The following is an 18,517-nucleotide window of genomic DNA, read 5'->3' as shown; positions in this document are numbered from 1 at the left end:
CAACCGCACTCCAATGAACCGCATGTCTAATCACTTCACATTGCCAAGAGGCTTTGTTATTTATAGCTATTTATATAGCTATTGCTTTTTTAAGTTAAATATATGAAAATAAAAGAGTACACCACAGAGTATAAGAAGGGCAAAAATAGTTCCAATATGTTGGCTCAAAATCATAGGTTTATTCCTAGACACCATACTGCATATCACAGGATTTTTTAATCTTCATCCACATGATCTAGAGCATCAACAAATCCAATGAAAAACTTTGTTCTCCAAAGTTGGAGACACCAGTAGACCCCCTGGCACAAAGATTGTCAAGGGGTCTTGAGTTTCATTCTGTGGATAACTATAAGTGCCATAGCACTGGAGTTCTTGTCATAATAATGCAGTTTTCTTTGTCTATTTAAAAGCTTTCATCTGTTTTTCAGAACATTAAACATTAATTTTTCATTAAATACGTGTTTTAATTAATCTGTTTGTTTCTCCCTGAGTTTATATACTATTTGTGGAAGTATGTGAGGGTACTGTAAGCATGATTTCTCCTCACAGCCACACAAGAGTCAGTCCTGACTAGTGCTGTAACTGAAAAGCTTCCTTTTAAAAATGCTCATGAGAGATCTTTGTAACCTGGGATGCCATTAATTACTTGGCTGCCAGTGATCATGAGACTTATATCAGCAAAGGTTCTCACTGCTTTAGATAACAGATGATGTTCTTTGATTATGTAGAATATAGAGTAAACACTGAAATAATAGGGTCCATCAAATATCTTTTATGGGTTGATATTAATGTTTAAAGCTGCTGTTGTTATAAGATTATATCAGTTCCCTCTCCCGGTTCATTAAAAATGTCTTAATTATTTAATTACCTCTGCTTTTGTACTCTCTGTAGAACCCAGAGGATGGGTTCAGTAGACTGAAGCGATGGATAATGATAGGAGACCACCACCAGCTGCCACCTGTCATTAAAAACATGGCTTTCCAGAAGTACTCCAACATGGAGCAGTCCCTCTTCACGCGCTTTGTTCGCCTGGGTGTGCCAACAGTGGACCTTGATGCCCAAGGAAGAGCGAGAGCGAGGTAAGGTGGTGGAAGGTCATGTTTTGCCTCTTATTGCAGACGCTCTTGAACAAAAACAGGCCATGATAAGTCATGTGAAGTGTGTTACCGTGGGACATTAATGTTTCCGGTTGAACTTTGCATAGCTTGGCCAAGCAGGTGCCTTGCTCAGGGGTACCGCAGGGGTTCCCAGCAAGGACTTGAATGGACAGCCTTGGAGTTAGGTGTCCAGAGCTCTAACCCTTCCTCTCTGCTGTCCAGCAAAAGAAGAGAAAACAAAACAGGGGATGCAATAAAGTGTGTGTTTCTTTTTTTTCCCCTCCACGCTACAGTCTGTGCAACCTTTACAACTGGCGGTACAAGCAGCTGGGGAACCTGCCCCATGTGCAGCTGCTTCCCGAATTCCAGTCAGCCAATGCAGGCCTGGCTTTTGATTTCCAGCTCATCAATGTGGTGGATTTCAATGGTGTAGGAGAGTCGGAACCCAATCCTTATTTCTACCAGGTACAGTATAGAGAAATATAAACAGCAATAAAAGCAGAGCTATCATTTAAAAAAAAAGGAAGTGCAAACTTTGTTACTGAAAATAAAAGATAGCCATCCTTTAAGCACCATGAATATTGGTGTTATTTTTGCTGCATCTGCCTTAAAATGAGTATTTGCTTATTTGAGGCTTAGGCTTAACCTGAGCCCTAAGGCTGAAACCTCCATAGAAAAGGGAAGTCAACCAGTTGTGGTATTAAATTGTTTCCTAAAAAGATCTGGATAGTAATGCATATAATACATTCTAAAAAAAAAAACACCTGTACTTTAGACAACTATCTCTCAATTGTAAAAGTGCAAGAAAAAACATTATTTGTAAAAGATGATATTTCTGTTTAGGGTTAAAAGACTCAAACCACTGTCTGTTGTAGTTTATAGATTTCTGAAGCACTTTATTGCTCGAAAGAAGCACTTGTGCTAAAGAGATCATGTGCTGCAGCATGCAGATCTTATGAGATTGGTTATGACGCTTGCTCCAGTTTTCAGGCGCCAGAATCACAATTGTGCTTCTCGGAATTCCTTTCCCCTCAGAAAAAATTTAATTTTACTGATTTTGAAGACAGCACAGAGATTTCTTTTGGTCAGCAACTGGGTTTACTCAATTTTAAATATTTTCTTCTGCGTAAGTGTACTATACTGAAAAATGTCTAATTTACCATATGTGATGGGGGGGCTTTTATATATATGATAATTTGCCTAGCCATGTGTTGTTCTTAATAGTTTATTGTTATCTGACCCCAAATTGAAGGATTTACTTCACTTGTGTGTTATAATGTTCTTTGCTTCCTTTAATTTTTTTTTTACTAATGCTGATAGAGTACCTCTAAATATACTGTAGAAGTCCAACCCTAATTTGACTGCTGATTCAACTCAATTAATTGAAGGATGGGCACAGTTTAACCCCATTCATCTGAAAATGAACTTTTTTCCTTCTCCTGGAGCTTTAAAAGCACTCGCCAGTCTGCAGCCATTACCGTTAAAGTAAAGTGATTATGTAAGACTGTGGGTTGCCATGGTTACTGGGATCTCCAAGTTGCTCATGAGATCACCTTTTTATTATGGAAAATGAAACAAAACCAAAAGCCATTGAATTATCAGCGGACATACTGTAAATTACTATTAATGGTACTGTATCAATAAAACTAGATTATTTCTGTTATAACTATTAAGAGAAGAGACTTTCTGACTCTGTATGCTAATAGTCAGGGCTTTATTAGTTCCTTGATAAATGCCCTTTCAACTTTCAATTATACATACAGTATTTCCCTTTCAGCAAGACATAACCTTAGCCAATCTTAAAATGCTAATTTTATGTTGCATACGTGAGCATTACCATTGTCACTTTGCAGAAAAAATTGAAGCATGTACACATTGGGTTAAAAATGCATTTCTTTAGCTTCCTTACATTACATTCTTAAAGTATGACAGCAAGAAAGCAATGCTATATAATAATACTTAGCACAGTAATGACAAGCATTGGTCTCAATTGAAAAAACAGGAATATTACACGGCTTTGTTTTGTTTTTTTTGGTGAGACTCAGGAGCAGTTCTGCCTATTGTCCTGTTTTCATGGGGGTGTAGAATGACTGTAAATGGCTGCGGAGATAGTTCTCATGTTAGTTACTGCGTTAGGTTTTGAGATCCAGCTCTCTGCATCTGATTGAAGAATATAATGTAACTTGCGGAACTCCCTGAAGTGGTGTTTAATTGATTGTTTAACAAAAGTAACTGGTTTAAAAAATAATGGCTTTCACTTAATAAATCCTAAAGAGAAATACAGATCTGCTGGTGCCACCCAGTGTGTTTCTGTGTACCTCACTGTTCCTTTGTTGGCATTTGAATTAAGTTGTTAAAGAAAAAACATAATATACAAATAAGAGGTGTGCATTTTCCTCATCACTGGTTATAAGTAGGATTGTCTGGAATCGTATGATAATTTTATCATAAGACACCAGTAAATATCTTTTCGACAAATATGTTAGCTTCATGTAAATTACCAGTAATATTTCTAAAATAAAATTCCCAACATTATCAGTACAGTAAACGCTCGGCTTAACGGACTTTGGATTTGAAGGACAAAATTGGCTTAAGGGGAAATTGTGAAATTTTGTCTCTAAAATCCAAAACACGTAACCGTTTTTGCAATAGTGATGAAATGCGCAAATAATAAAACAAAATTAAATACCAAATAGGTTAATATTGAGCCATATCAATATTGCCCTATAGCACTTTGTATGAATGTTGTTTGTGCTTTAGCAAAAGATACAAAGGTACAGAACAATTTTCATTGTTATATATTTTTCTCATGTAATAGTGTGTTTTTGGGGTGGAAAAACATTTAATTTGTGATTTAACAGCAATATGGCAATAAGGGGCACCCCCTTTCCTGTTTTAGCTTGGTAGACTGAGAGCTGTGAATTTTTTAGTGACTGGGGAATTAAAAACAGTAAGCTGATTTGTCACCAATGCATTTCTCCATAGTGTTGCACCTGTTACAGTATATGATCACTGCATTAAATTTTTCTCTAGCTAAAAAGAAGCAGCCAACACAACATTGAAATTATTTCCTTTAATTTGGTTCAGATCCTGTTGTGAGGGAAAAGGTCTGGCTGGGAAACTTTTTACATCAAAACCGAAATAGCCCTGGAATTTTTTTTAGTGAATGTATTCAGGTTGGTCTTGGTCTTCTGCGAAATTACAACAGATAGAAAAAAAAAAGATGAGACTAACATGATGAGTTTGCATTCCAGATGGCTGTAAATGTTTATTTTTTTAAAAAAGGAACCAAACAGCATTTATCATTTCAGCTGAGTCTCACCAAACTCAAGTCCATTTTGGTTTACATAAAGGCCAGTGAGCTTCATTTCAACACAGTGCTTTAAGCAACATTTTAGATTGCATTCTTTTCTCACATTCATTTAGATTCATTTGTGTTCAGCACCCCATGCATAAAAATGAATATAAAATGCAGAAAAAAAGTTGCCTAAAAATTGTGTATTTTATAGTAAATGTGTTCTAAGAATCTTGATATTTGTGTTATTGTCTCTGATTAAATGACTATTCCTAGTGTTGCAGCATTTGCTGTAGAAAATGTAGACTAAAGGGCCTATATGTTTGATATCCATTTGTTTTGCTCAATTGGTTTTCTATAAAACTATCTAGATCCCAGTTATTTGAAAATGAAAATTTGAAACAAAGCCATCTTATCATAATTAATGCAGACTCAATTCAGGTATATTGGAAATGCTTTGCTCACGTATTGTGTTGTTTTCTCTTAGTAATCCTTGTGAAAAAACAATTTCTTATTCTTATTGCTCTGAATACACTCAAGGCTCAAGTTTGCAACATTGGTAAAAACAGCCTAGAGCACAATGTCAATTTCATTCTGATAGTATCATGTCAGGCAGATACATTTCTGTTTTACAGACTCTGCAGTAGTTACTCTATGAAATCAGATATGAATTTGGTTTTTCACAAGAAATTTGACATGTACTTGACTAATTGGTCACCCCTCCTACAATTTCAGTGCAAGGCGCTTTTTATTCACTTTAATACTATTAGTTGTCAGGACATTTTGTGACAAAATTCCTTTTCCACCAAATAGTTTGTTTTAAAAATGCTTGTTTTGGTATTATTGAATTTCACACATTCACAGTTAAATATTTTTCTTAGTACAATTAGAAACTGATCTTTCAGATACACTAACAAACATACTGAGCTTTGAGTCGGTGAAAAAATAAAAAAAAAATCAATTTTGAAAAATTATAAACTCTCTGTGGTGCAATTTAAATGGCAAGGCAAGCTCTCCATTTTATTTCCATGGTATATCATATGCAGCAAAATGTTTTTTTTTATGTAAGTTGTCTTTAGTTATAGACAGACATTCTGAAAGACATTAATTGTAGTTTATTTGTCGTGGGGAGTGGGCTAGGGGAGAGGACACAGGGGCTTATTATGACGGGCTTTGAGCTCAGATCAGTACCCTGCTATTGACAGTATCTTCATGTTGTGACTGGATTGTCTTTGTTTTTCAATATTTTGTATTGTCTTTGTTTGACACTCAGAACCTGGCCGAGGCAGAGTATGCAGTGGCTCTGTTTATGTACATGCGGTTGTTGGGATACCCAGCTGAGAAAATCAGCATTCTGACCACCTACAATGGGCAGAAACACCTCATCCGGGATGTGGTCAACCAGCGATGTGGAAACAATCCATTCATTGGACATCCAAGTAAAGTAAGAGCGTCATCAGTTTCTAGCATCAGTATAAAACTATAACTGCATGGAAAGACATTACACACTTCTTGCTTTGTATTTAAATGTGGGTTATGTGACCTGTACAATACACTTAAAATTGGTCTAGGGCCTTGAGATGTCTTTTGAACATTTCCACATCAAACCACCATAGTTAGTGTACTAGCACTTCTATCCTTATTTTCAGAGATTAAAGGAATTGTTAGTGATTTGTTAGGGTTGTTATGTATTAGTTTGTAACACAAAACTGTGAATACAGTGCTGCCTTCCATGTCATTGAAAGAACTGCTATACCATTCAGTAACCAACTTCCGAGATAAATTGATTACTCAATTAATTACTATGGCTGTTCTTTCAGTGACACCGAAGGCTGCACTGTATTCACTGTTCTGCGTTACAAACTAAGCAGAAGATGTGTTTGCAAAAGATGTTAAGGAACTGAATGTGGAAATCTATCCTTTTGAATGAAGGTAACAGGCGTTTAGCTGGTATTGTCAGGGTACCCAGTGATAAGTGCAATAATAAACATGTCGTGTTTCTGACAGTAAATCAAAACTACAGCCCACTCACCTGCATGTGCATCTTGCTTACCCTGTTCTTAATGGTGGTCTTATAATTGCTTGAAGGTTCATCCTTCTACATAATGGAAACTGGGTTTATAATTTGTGATTGGGGGATGGGTCAGTGTTTTATCCAGTGCCCCTCCAGTGTCACTGTGGAATAGTTATTGTTTTAAATGCTTAAGATACCACTTCTAAGAAACAGGAAGTATCACATGCTACTGAGAGATGAAGTAGCGGAAACTTTAATTCCTGTTTTAATATGAAACATTTCTTTGCTAATTATGCACTTGTGATATCTGATCTGGTGGAAGTTACTCAAATCTAGATTTTCTCCCCATGATTTGATCAAACTTGTTTTTAATCTGTAGGGTGTTCAGTAAATCAACACTTCCAGTATAGTAGTTCTGCTTTGTATAGTCAGTGCAACAAGTCATGTCTGTTATCTGGATTTTCAGACATTTGTCCAGAAGAATAGAACACAGCAAATAGATTGTTGCCTTTATGAATCTTCAGTAGGTTTTATGAAGGATGTTATTATCTTTTAGATGTGTTGGTGACCTCTTCTAGGTGACAGCTTGTTACATTCTGCAAAGAAAGCTACTTGCAAACTGCTGAGCTTGAGAAAGGTCAGACTCACAAGCAATTGGGATACATCATTTGACAGTTTGTCAAAACTACTAAAACAAAAAAAAACATTTCATAGCATGCATAGCATTGATATATAATAGCTCATTTTAACAACAACAAAAAACTTTTGTAAATCTTTGAATTCATTCTGTTATTTTGTTCTAAAAGAGATTATTCAGTATGCACTATTTTAGGTCAATGAAAATAGGTATGCTTAAATGGTAAATTAAGAAACGACCAATCATGAAGCTTTTTTAAATATAACTGTTGTGCCAAACAAAGATTTTCATCATTTCAGAACTTAAACTAAAATAATAACCATGGTTTTGTCTTTGAATTAAGTAGTGGACATTGATAGAATCCTAAATGGAGATGAATACATCCTATTTGCTCCATTCAGTGAGGCTAGGAACATAATTGGATGTTAAGATAGAAAGCAGCCCCTCTCTCCTTCCTCCTTCAGCTATGTGCTGAAAGCATGGTATATTTTAAGACTATGCTCTTTTTCACAGAATTTCTAGTGCAGTGATGTTTTGGGGATTTTTAAAGAGAACAGTTGAGCCAGCAAGTGTATTATGAAATGTATCAGCTTCTCTAGACACATGGTCACCGTCTGCAAATGTAATATAAAAAAGAAATGTTCAGTGAAAACCCCAAGAAATTAATAAACACGACGCAATGTACAGTCGTCTGTTGACAGGACTGCCTGTGGTGTAGCCTTGAATGAGCAGGATCTTCACTGCACATTGAAAAATGGGACAATTAAGAATTCTGACTTGCTCAGTACCTAAGGCGTATGCAGATTATAAATTAAGCAAGGAAACAGACACAGTGGTTACACATGCTGAGATCCTCCAATAAATATTTAAAATTGATGACCATCTGCTGCAACATGACTTCTTCACTGAGTAACGCAGCACAATTGTCAGTATTTTGGAGGATAAAAAAACACTTTGGAGTTTGTGTGGATTTTTTTACCTTTCAGTTTGAATTAGGTGTGCTGCCAAAGGTTAAGGTTGTGCATCTTTTCTGTAATTCTCCATGGATATTACAGCTTAGGGATAGCTGTAATATTAGACCACTCTACATTTGGGAGACTAAACATGATTTCTATCTAGCATAAAATGCAGTGTCTTATTAAACATTTATCTCAAAGCTGTTAAATACTAAATTATCGGAACACTAATTCTGTTAATTTATTGTCCATCATCAAAAAATGAACTTGGATTATATCGAGAAACATTACTGTACATGTAAATAAAATAGAGTGTCTTTTTAAAAAATCCTAGGCAACACGTTAAAAATGTGAAGTTTAACTCGGGCAATGTGTAACTTCAGTTTAATTAGACAGCTAAATGTTGATAAAGGGTACGTTCCAATAAAATTTCAGCACTGCACATTCCTGCTAAATTCAATTCCTGCTTCTCTGGCTATGACCATTGCAGTAGTGAATGTTGTAGAGGATTACACAGCTAGTGAAAATGTGTCAACTCATTCCACTGCAGTAGAATGTGTTTGGCTAAGGACAACTAATACAAATGAAAAATTCAAATGAACATTTTCATTTTAAATTGAAAATTGGTATTGTTATTAATCATTTTTTACAAAATATTGGACATAAATGTCACACCATATTTTTTCCCCCCCATTCAAAGTTTGCCGCAGGCTTTGCCCCCAGAGCTGTCGGCAGCTGAGATTAAATGAATCCAAGACTGCTGCCATTTGAATGTACCCCTGTGGTAATAACCGGATGTTTTAAGGGCACTTCTTATGGAAACGAAATCATAACTGTTCAGAGTACCAATGCACACTGGGGAAAGAGGGCCTGTGGAGAAGAGCATATTGTTGCTTCTGGTACTGCACCTGTTGTGTGCTTCAACTGGATAGTAGTGTTTCAGATATCTGTCTGCAAATTATTAATTTGACATACAAAGATCTTCAAATGTGTGTAACTGAAAGGCAGTGAATATTATACTAGCCACAGGATCTACATATGCTGTATACTTCTCCAGTGCTCATTTGTGGAAGATCCGTAGAAGGAGTGCTATATGTTTCATTAAAAAGGATTATTTACTGTTCCTCTAGCCAGACTTTATGACCATAGAGTTTGGAACAAACGTTTCCAATCAGGATTGAGTCCTGTGAAACATATAATTGTTTAATTATATGAAACTTACAGTAAAATAACTTTTACAGGGCATTTTAACAGATACACTTCATTTGTAGCAGTGTTGGTATCATACTGAAAACCAAAAAGCTTATCAAGCAATTTGTTTTAGTATGCTAATAAATCTCCTAATTTATTATGCTAATAAATAAGTCATTGCTTGGCCATTTTCTTAAAGAATCCAGAACTCTCTTGTAAAGTACCTTGTATTTCAAGTAAATACTGATTTGCACAGCAAATTTCGTATGTGCAAGATCTCCTTGAGCATTAAGATAAAATCTGAGAGTATTATTACAAAAATTAAGGTCTGCAATATTCTTAAATATGCATTGATTTAATTGTCTGTATTTGTGAGATTTAGGCGATAAACTGGCAAGACACTAACATCAAAGTAAGAAGACCTGTCTGAGATGATGTGATTTCTTGTGAAAAGTGCAGTGGTTTTATTCTGAGTTCTGTAAATGACTTATTAACTTGTGACGAAGCTCAAGAGATCTGCCTCCATTGTGAAATCGGCGAAAGAAAAACCAGGCAAATAGCCTATGATATATCCTGGATTTATCCCTGCTAGCAAATGTGGTTTGCAGTGATAAGTAATTATAAGTGAATTTGCTGGCCAAGGAGGTGAAGAGAGTCACTATCTTAAACATTTTAAATAAAGCTTTTCAAAACACTAGCAATGCACTTTGGGTTTTAGCAATGCTAAATTATTTATGTCTGCTTGTAGGTGACAACAGTTGACAGATTCCAGGGTCAGCAGAATGATTACATCATCCTCTCACTGGTCCGAACCAAAGCTGTGGGACACCTTAGGTAAGCGTGTTTTTTGAAGAATCCTTTTAACAGACAGGGTATTCAGAAAGCCTTTTATAATATCCTTAAAAGGATGAAAATTCTTTTACATAACTAAAAAGATTAATCGGTGACTGACAGCAGCATTTCTTAAAAAACAGAACACAGGGTTTTATTGTCCTAATCAGTGTATTAAAGCATCTGTATAGCTGATGTTGGGGGAAAAATCTTGTGGAGCCAGCAAATATTTGATTTTTGTCGAGAACGATATTAAATCATGAGCTCCTGATCAAAGAAAACTGCACAGTGGGTTATTGAATGACTGTAGAATTCTGTTTCGTGCATTTACTTTTAACATTACATTCTCAAATGCAGTCTTTGTGCTTTGGATTGCTAAATTGTCTTGTGATTTTATAGCAAATCATTTTTAAAAAACAAAAGCTTTGCATTTATCATTTTAAAAAATGAACTGCTGGTGAATTAATAATAGCATTAATTAATATCATAGCATTAATAAGTCTCTTTTCTGCTAAACAAAATCAGAAAATGGCACTAGAGCTGTAACTTGAACAAAGAGAAATAAGATGTGAACAAGAGCTTCATTATGGGAACCTCCTACTTTATTGGCAATAGGAGTTGTTTCCAGTCCAGAGGTCATTTCTGTGATGAGGCATCGTACTGACTTCACATTTCTCTGTCAATGTTAGGGCATTTAGCTGCTTTTCTTATCTGGGGGGAATTCTGCTAGTCCTGCTTCAAACACCACACACACACAGACACACACACGTGCACCCCTGTACGTTACATCACATTATGCTTCTTTTAATCACTCAGTCATAGTGCGGTCACCACTGTTGTGGCAGCCACAGGAGCCATGCATGACTGGACAATGTGACGACGCTAGCTTTGGCGGGCACATGGGAAAAAGGGAACCACAATCCTCCTCCGCTCTCATTTTTAGAGGAAGGCCCTGTCTGCCAGCCTTGCGGCATTCTCCTTCACTGTCCCTGTAATTGCACACTCTTCCGCCGGCCTCTCTGGTTCTTGGCATCACCTGCTCACTGGAGTGACCCCACCCCCACATCGTGTGTCTCGAGGTGCTGAAGAGTGAAGTGTTAGTTTTCAGGAAGTTGTTCCATGTCTTTGCTACTACGATTTTGCCAGTGTATCTTCCCCCCTGCAGCACTATACAGCTAACAAGCTACTTTACTTTACACATGTATGTAGAATGAGAGAAAGGCAGCCGTATATAATATATTTATGGACATGTTGAACTGCACTTTTTAATTTATTTGAATTTGATCCTGTTTAATCTGGCTTTACTGTTTGTTGGTAATTGTGTTGTTTTTTTTAAGCTACCTAAATCTGACTGGAGTTTCTCCCTGACATTTTGATCACTAAGGCAAACAATGAGATGTCTGTTCACTTTCAGGGGAGCTAATATTTTTGTGACGTCGTTTGAAAAAAAAGTTATTTCTTAAGGCTCAAACTGAATCTCTTCTAAGAAAAAATTCCAGAAGATGGCATATCTTTGGGCCACTACACTGTGTGAAATAACAAAGATGCAGGCACATGTTTTTCCTGCTGTGTACATGCTTCTACAATCGAGGGCTTTTTTGAAAACAAGGATAACACACTAAATCACTTCTGTAAGCAGCTGTATTTAAGTGTATACTGTATGTTGACAGAGAAAATGTGTAGCGTGTTAATCCATTTAAGTTATAAAGGTGGTTTCCTTAGAAATCTTCCATCAAAATGCAAATGTATCTCAAATAAGAAAAATTTCGACAGTGCTCAAAACTGCTTAAAACAACACATGGAAGTCGCCTCACTGAGCATGCTATTATGTATACGTTTTTCTTGTTCCAAAAACAAAAAAAACATTTTCTAAAATAAGGAAAGAAAAACATTGACAAAGCACTAGGAGCATCTTACTTCAAACAGCTCTGCCGTTAACAGCCACTCGAGACATTGGTGAGTGGTGTGTAATTCAGATGCTCTATATATTCTCTCATATTGACGTTGCTTTCTCTTCAGTGAGCAGCATCTAGGAAATCAGTGAAAGAGTTTTCTTCATACGCTCAATTAAACCCTAGCACCTGAGCATCTCCTGCATTATTCAAATGTTTGCTGATTTCATGTCCAGACAGTGATTCTAGGTCTGATTGATATAAAAGCCAGTGCAGTGTGCCACCTTTTCCTTTATAGCTTTGTTTTAACTTTGTATTAGATAAACCTCTTTTGGCTTACATCTGAAGGTACATTGAAACAATGTTCATTGCACCTAATATGAAAGTCAGTGTCATCAGAAATCACCGGTGTCCATCAGAAAAACACAACAGCTGCCAGTTTCTGGCTCTGGGGAAAAGGGGTCAAGGTTATAATTTCCCCACCAGATTGTCGTTTACCAACACTGTCAAGTAATCTGGTGTGAAACAAAACAAAGGATCGAAAATAGCATCCATCCTATAATGAGAGTTCTAATCGCAGGGGTATGTGGGTTAATCAAAGCACAAACGTGCAATCCATGGGTTCTCCGTTAGCGGAAGTGATTTCTCTTTCTTACGTCGAATGGAAATTTCTCTGCATTACAAATGCAAGCAACAGAACCACTCACTTTGTAAATGTATATACAAACATGCCTCACATATACATAGCTGTTGATCCTCACAGTTTTGCACTGAAATAATTGACACGTTTCCCCCAGATCAAAATCTGCACTAACACTAAATAAAATAAAAGGGACTTTGGTATTGTTCGCCACAATATCTTATGAAGATCAGATTAATACAAGCAGATCCTGTTGATGTTACACATATCCCCATACAAGACAAATCTACATATTTATTCTAACTGCATGTATAAAATAGATCTCTATAGAAATTGCAAGTCTTATCATGAAACGAGTTAGTTGCCCAGGCATTAGGCAAACCAAATCACCAGGTATCAAACATATTTTTTAATATATATATATTTTTATTTAATATACAATAGCCATAAAATATATTATAGGTATATCTATAATTATAAAGATGTCTGTTTTGTTAAGCTTGTATTGAAGTAAAACAATGCATCCTTAAAACTACTGTGCCTTTACAGCTATTTTCCTCCTTTCATTCTGTGTTTTTGCATCTTTTGCATCTTTTCCCTGCAGACTATACAAGTTACACTGATTATGGTTGCTCCATATTCCATATCCAGTCTTTGTATGTTGATTATCTACCACCATTACACATAACCATAATCGTAATTGTTGTTTGCGTATTGTTTCAATTGAAAAATGTGTTGTTGTTGTTATTATTATTGTTAATTGGTATTTGCATTCTTCATCAAGGAAGGTTAAAGCACATTGCAAACAACCGTTGTTCATTCTAAAAATAAATGATGCTAACATGCATAAATAATGCGCATCAAAAGAATCCAATCACTTATGACTGCAACAAATTCAGAGTTACAGTATCAGGAAAGTGATAGTGCTTTTGTCAGGTGTCCGCACTGACATTTTATTGAAATGACACAACAGGCTACTTCCTTATGCTGATTAACATTTGTCGTAAACACAGTTGATCAACAGGGACTCGACTGTGAAAATCACAGGCTAGTAGTGTGTGCGGCCACCGTTGGAAGCAGTACAAGCTGTGCATCTGCAGTGCATGCTCTGCAACGGGTTGTGCATGCTGTCTTGTAGGATTCTGTCCAATTCCTTTGGTAGACCATGGACAAGCATGTAGTTGTTCGCTGTTCTCTTTGCAGTAGGTGTCATCCCAGCTCATCCCACACATGTTCAGTGGGGCTCACGTCTGGCGTATAAAATGACCACAGTATAACCATCACATTCTCATCTTTTGAAAACTGTTGTTATACAATCAGTGTGAGGTTCTGCTGTAATACTAAGTTGGGACATGCACCTAGAAAAGGCATAAAGTGAAAACTTGGCGAGGTGTCATGACTCACGGTCTTCTAGAGTGATAGCCTATGTTTGGCTGGAATGTTTTGCAGTTGAGACATTTCTGGATTGGTCTGCCCCCCAACATGTAACTGGAACAAGCTGTATTTAACTTGATAAGTGGGGCCATGTTGGTTCCTTTCTCATTTTCTTGATTTTCACCAGGGTTGACATTCTGCAGGTTAAGTCACCTCATCACTTTTGCTCAATCCACTGTCTTACTGTTGAGCTGATTAAGTGCTTACGACACAGTCAGAATCACTCAAGTGTATCACGGTCAGTCACAAATAATCAGTGAAACAAAATTACATCAAAAACATATAATCAATATTCAAAATCTTTTTGCTTTATTTTTCCCCAACATGGAAAACGCATACATAAATATTGTCATAGCTTTCTTTTCATGTAATTTTATATTTTGTATTTACTCTTAGGTTGGAATTCATTTGAAAGCAAGCTAAGAACATTCAAAAGTCATACAAAGGGATTGTGCAAATATGCTTTGTACATAAAGCTGTCTCCCTGTGTTTTTCTTTAAAATTATCATGCTGCTCTGTATGTCAGTAGGAGTAAGAACTGAATTTAGAGATGTTGTACTTAATCAGTCTAAAATAACCAAGCATTTTTATACTTGATTTTTTCAATCAATACTAGGTACTGTTTATTGTATTAGTCAATACAGCTATGCTGTAAATTCATTTTTAAATATATCTCTGATTTATATATTAAAGAGATTTGCTTAATTAAATGTTGAAAAATTAAATTAAATTCATAAAACCATGCATAGTCACAGAAAATGAAAGACACTTGAAAAATGGGGGGAAGGTTATAGTTCAGGGTAAAATTAGAATCCATTTCAATTTCGACTCTACTCTCTTATCAGTCTTTTCAAATGCAATGGATTGCCTCTTTTAATAACATGGTTGCCTCAGGGATGAAAAGTTTAGCCTTTTAAAATCCTTTATTAGAGGAGATTTTTTATTGGAAAATGTAGAGTATTCCTGACTGGAATAATCTCAAAGTTAATCCTTAAATTCTGAACGTCAAAAAATGAAGGTACCATTTTAATTTTTATTTTATTTTTCTGTCTTACCTTCTCCGTTTCCTAGAGACGTACGGCGATTAGTGGTGGCCATGTCCAGAGCCAGACTGGGCTTGTACATCTTTGCGCGTGTATCCTTGTTCCAGAACTGCTTTGAGCTGACTCCTGCCTTTAACCAGCTTACAGCACGGCCTCTCCAGCTGCACATAGTGCCCGATGAGTACTACCCCACCAGCAGATTGGTAAGATGCACAGAAGAAAGAGACTGTATTGCTTTTTCTAGAGTTGTATTCCAGTTTCTTTCACATACACACACATAAGAGTATGTCTTAAACACTATTCAAATACAGCCACTGGGAATTAATGAGAAGAAATATAAATTGGTTCTTGCCATTTCACCATACAGAGGAGGAAAGAGCCATCTGAGGAGAATTCTGATTCCACCCTATAAGTATGCAAAGTTGAAGCCAGCAGCCAGGCACTGCTGTTTCACCAATATTATAGCTTGTCAGCATGGCATAGTTAACTTTGACGACTGAAGCTCACATGTATATGTACTTTGCACAGAACGTATTACAGATGGAAAGCCCTTAGTGTTGTAATTGTTGTGAAACTTGAGAGAGCTAATTAATACTCTTTCTCATTACTAATATAGACTTGTACAGAGGAGGTTGAAATTTAGTGTGCAGAGTAAAAAAAGAAAAGGTCATATTGTACACAATGTTAAAAAAGATCACAAAATCATTTGTTTCGTATATTCCAGTCAAAAGTCCTTCTTCAGCTGTTTAGAAAGAAATAATACTATTGGCACTGGACTTAGTTCTTTCTGAACAGCTGAAGAAGGCCTTTTGTCTGAAATGCCCTGAGACAAATTATTTTGTGATCTTTTTATTATTGGCTACAGTATAACGTTTTCTTTATTTTGTACACTACAGTTCAAATTTCTCTAAAGAAAGGTAGAAGTAATTTGTGTTTATATATATTAGCATAGTCCAATGTACGTCCCCGCTGTGCATAGAGCTAGGATTAAGCCAAAGAGATGGGTGGTGTTGACTCAATTAGCTTAAAGGCACTATTACTGTCGTATTTCTATCACATAGAGGACTTAATGGAGTATAAAGCTGCAGGGAAAGAAAAGGTATCTGCTGTGTTGTGTTGCCAATTGCTATGTTTCATACTAAAGTTAACATCAATGATTTCTTTTATTTCCAAAATATATTTAAAATAATACTGTACCATACATCTAACATCTAAAGTTCTAATAGGTAATATTTTACTAGTAAATGTTGAACATGGTGAACACCAGCTCACTAGGGTTCATGTAAATGTAAATATTTCCTAAAAATGGTAACTCACTCAAATCTAATAATAAATATTTAAGGAGTATTTCTTGTTTAAAAACAGATATGTTAGGCTAAGGCTTCTTTTAGTGAATTTTCAACAGAAACAAAAAATCTAAGTAAAAAGGTGACAAGATGTAGAACATAATCAGCAATTGTACAAAAGAAGCATACAAAGCTTATAAATAATTTAATGGTAAATTAACAGTACTTATATACATATTGTATTATGTATGTACAGTTAATATGTGAACAGATGCATACACACTTATACAGTATGTTTGTGGTTAGCTCAGAATTTAGTTAGGAATCCTTTAGTTCTCTGAGCAGTTCTGTGCATGTGAAGTTATTTCCAGAGGGATTTTTTTCCAGCTCACTGGAATATGAGACATTAAAATGATGCCATTTTTACTACAGGATAGTGTCTGCCACAGATTATGCTAGCAACCCTGTGAAAAGCACACCTCCAGAAGCAGGGGGATATTCCATTACTCCTAAACGCCTTATGACATTGTGAACCCTACTGATTTCAATGATTTCAGGCAGTTGCTTCACTGTTTCTGACGCATTAACTCGGCTCACTGAATTTCTTGTCCATTATCTCATTCTGGAAAAACCTCTCCCCAATATAGGGGAATCGCAGACATAAAAGTGGCATTACTTAGAAGGCTGTATCACAACAGCAGGTCTTTTTTTTTTTCAGTTACTAAAGAAGAACCTGTATTTCTGTTTTGCAGAATGGGAGCCGCCCTGTCCATCCTGTGCAGGTTATCAAAAACATGCCAGAGATGGCCAATTTTGTGTATAATATGTACATGCACATGATCCAGCACACTCATCAGTACCAACAGGTAAAAAAAATACACCTCTTCAGAACCTTTCCATGATCTTTAATTAATTGTTACTCTTATAGAAATGTAGATTAAAAGTGCATTTTTATCTTTGAACTCTAATGCTTTGCTGAAAATAGGTCAGTTGTAAAAGAATTGTTTTTGTTATGCTTGTGAAAACTTAACAGGCCGTGAACTTAACATTTTAGATTAGGAGTAAATTACTCAACTAATTTAGGCAGCTTTTCTGCCTTTGAAGCTGGAAGTCCGCAGTATAGAGGTGGGGGGTGGGAAGATTGCATGTTGCCTCGTGCAAAAGCTGAAATGTCAACAGAGCAGCTACTCCTGTTGGCACAGCCCACTCCGTGCCACTGTCAGGAATGTGCTGTCCTTGTTTCTCCTGCTAAGAAAAGCTATTGAGCGCAGAGAATAATATTATAATGTTCAAGTATGAAAAGGAAAATTAAAAGGCTGGGGTGTTTCATTCATGCGGTCTTGCTGTGAATTGTATTGAAGCAGGCGGATAAAGACCTACTTGTCGTGCAGGAGGGAGGGAAAGTGTTTTATATATATATATGCGCTTATCTGCAGAACCAGCAGCAGCTATTGCCTCCCCCGCGCCAAATGGAAGAAGAGGCCGCCGCCGAGGCCCCCTCTGAGGCTCAGGAAGAGGAGACGGAGATGGCCCAGGAGCCCAGGGCAGGAGAAGAACCTGAGGAGAAGCCGGAGGAGGTTGAGACGAAAGAGGAAGAGGAGCACAACAAAATGCCGGAGCATCCCGGCAGAGATAGTGACAGTGAGGACAGCGGAGCGGAAGAGGCCCCGTAGAGCCTATCCTTCCTCTGTTCCTCAGTTTGTGACCCCGCAGAAGAGCGGTCAACAGCACGAATAAACCTGCTGTTATATCTGCCAGTGACTGGACAGAGTAGGTCTCACTGTGAGAACCACAAGACTTGTCACAGGTGAATTTTGTTCATATTTCCATGCAGCCCTGGTGACAGAAAAGCCACAAGCTGGTTGTCTCAGTTGTTGAATTAATTTTAACGAACAGTTTAATTTTTCATCTCTGTTTGCTTTTTTAAGTAAAAGGTGTAAAGATTGTTTAAATATTTTTCTGTTTTGTCATTTTTATTTACTTTTTATTTTCATATTAATGAAAATTAATATGAAATTATTAATATTCTGAATAATATAAATATGATTTTCGTATTAAACCATTCGTATTTGGTTTAAGAAAAAACAATTCTGATATTTTCTAATCTAGATACACACAGTAGCTTCAGAGTATTAATGCGAGAGTTTGACAAGGCCACTAATAAACCAAGTCCTAAACAAGTGACATCTCATCAAGTGACA

General features: G+C 36.5%; 1 protein-coding gene across 1 annotated transcript in view; it reads left to right on the top strand.

The window, feature by feature from the left end:
• The window catches only part of aqr (aquarius intron-binding spliceosomal factor), a 53,714-nt gene extending 35,446 nt beyond the window's left edge, over window positions 1–18,268 (top strand). Inside the window, exons 30-36 of the mRNA XM_088925593.1 lie at window positions 892–1,079; window positions 1,391–1,562; window positions 5,666–5,836; window positions 9,939–10,024; window positions 15,059–15,233; window positions 17,069–17,182; window positions 17,753–18,268. Of these exons, the coding sequence (XP_088781719.1) occupies window positions 892–1,079; window positions 1,391–1,562; window positions 5,666–5,836; window positions 9,939–10,024; window positions 15,059–15,233; window positions 17,069–17,182; window positions 17,753–17,989 (1,143 nt within the window). The 3' untranslated portion in view covers window positions 17,990–18,268. The remainder of the gene's footprint in view (window positions 1–891; window positions 1,080–1,390; window positions 1,563–5,665; window positions 5,837–9,938; window positions 10,025–15,058; window positions 15,234–17,068; window positions 17,183–17,752) is intronic.
• Window positions 18,269–18,517: the final 249 nt, after the last annotated feature.

The sequence above is a fragment of the Atractosteus spatula genome, chromosome 9, assembly GCF_055471065.1.
Source record: "Atractosteus spatula isolate fAtrSpa1 chromosome 9, fAtrSpa1.hap1, whole genome shotgun sequence".
NCBI lineage: Eukaryota > Metazoa > Chordata > Actinopteri > Semionotiformes > Lepisosteidae > Atractosteus > Atractosteus spatula.
Note: the sequence above shows the minus strand (reverse complement) of the source record. Positions and strands in the feature narration are given on the sequence as shown.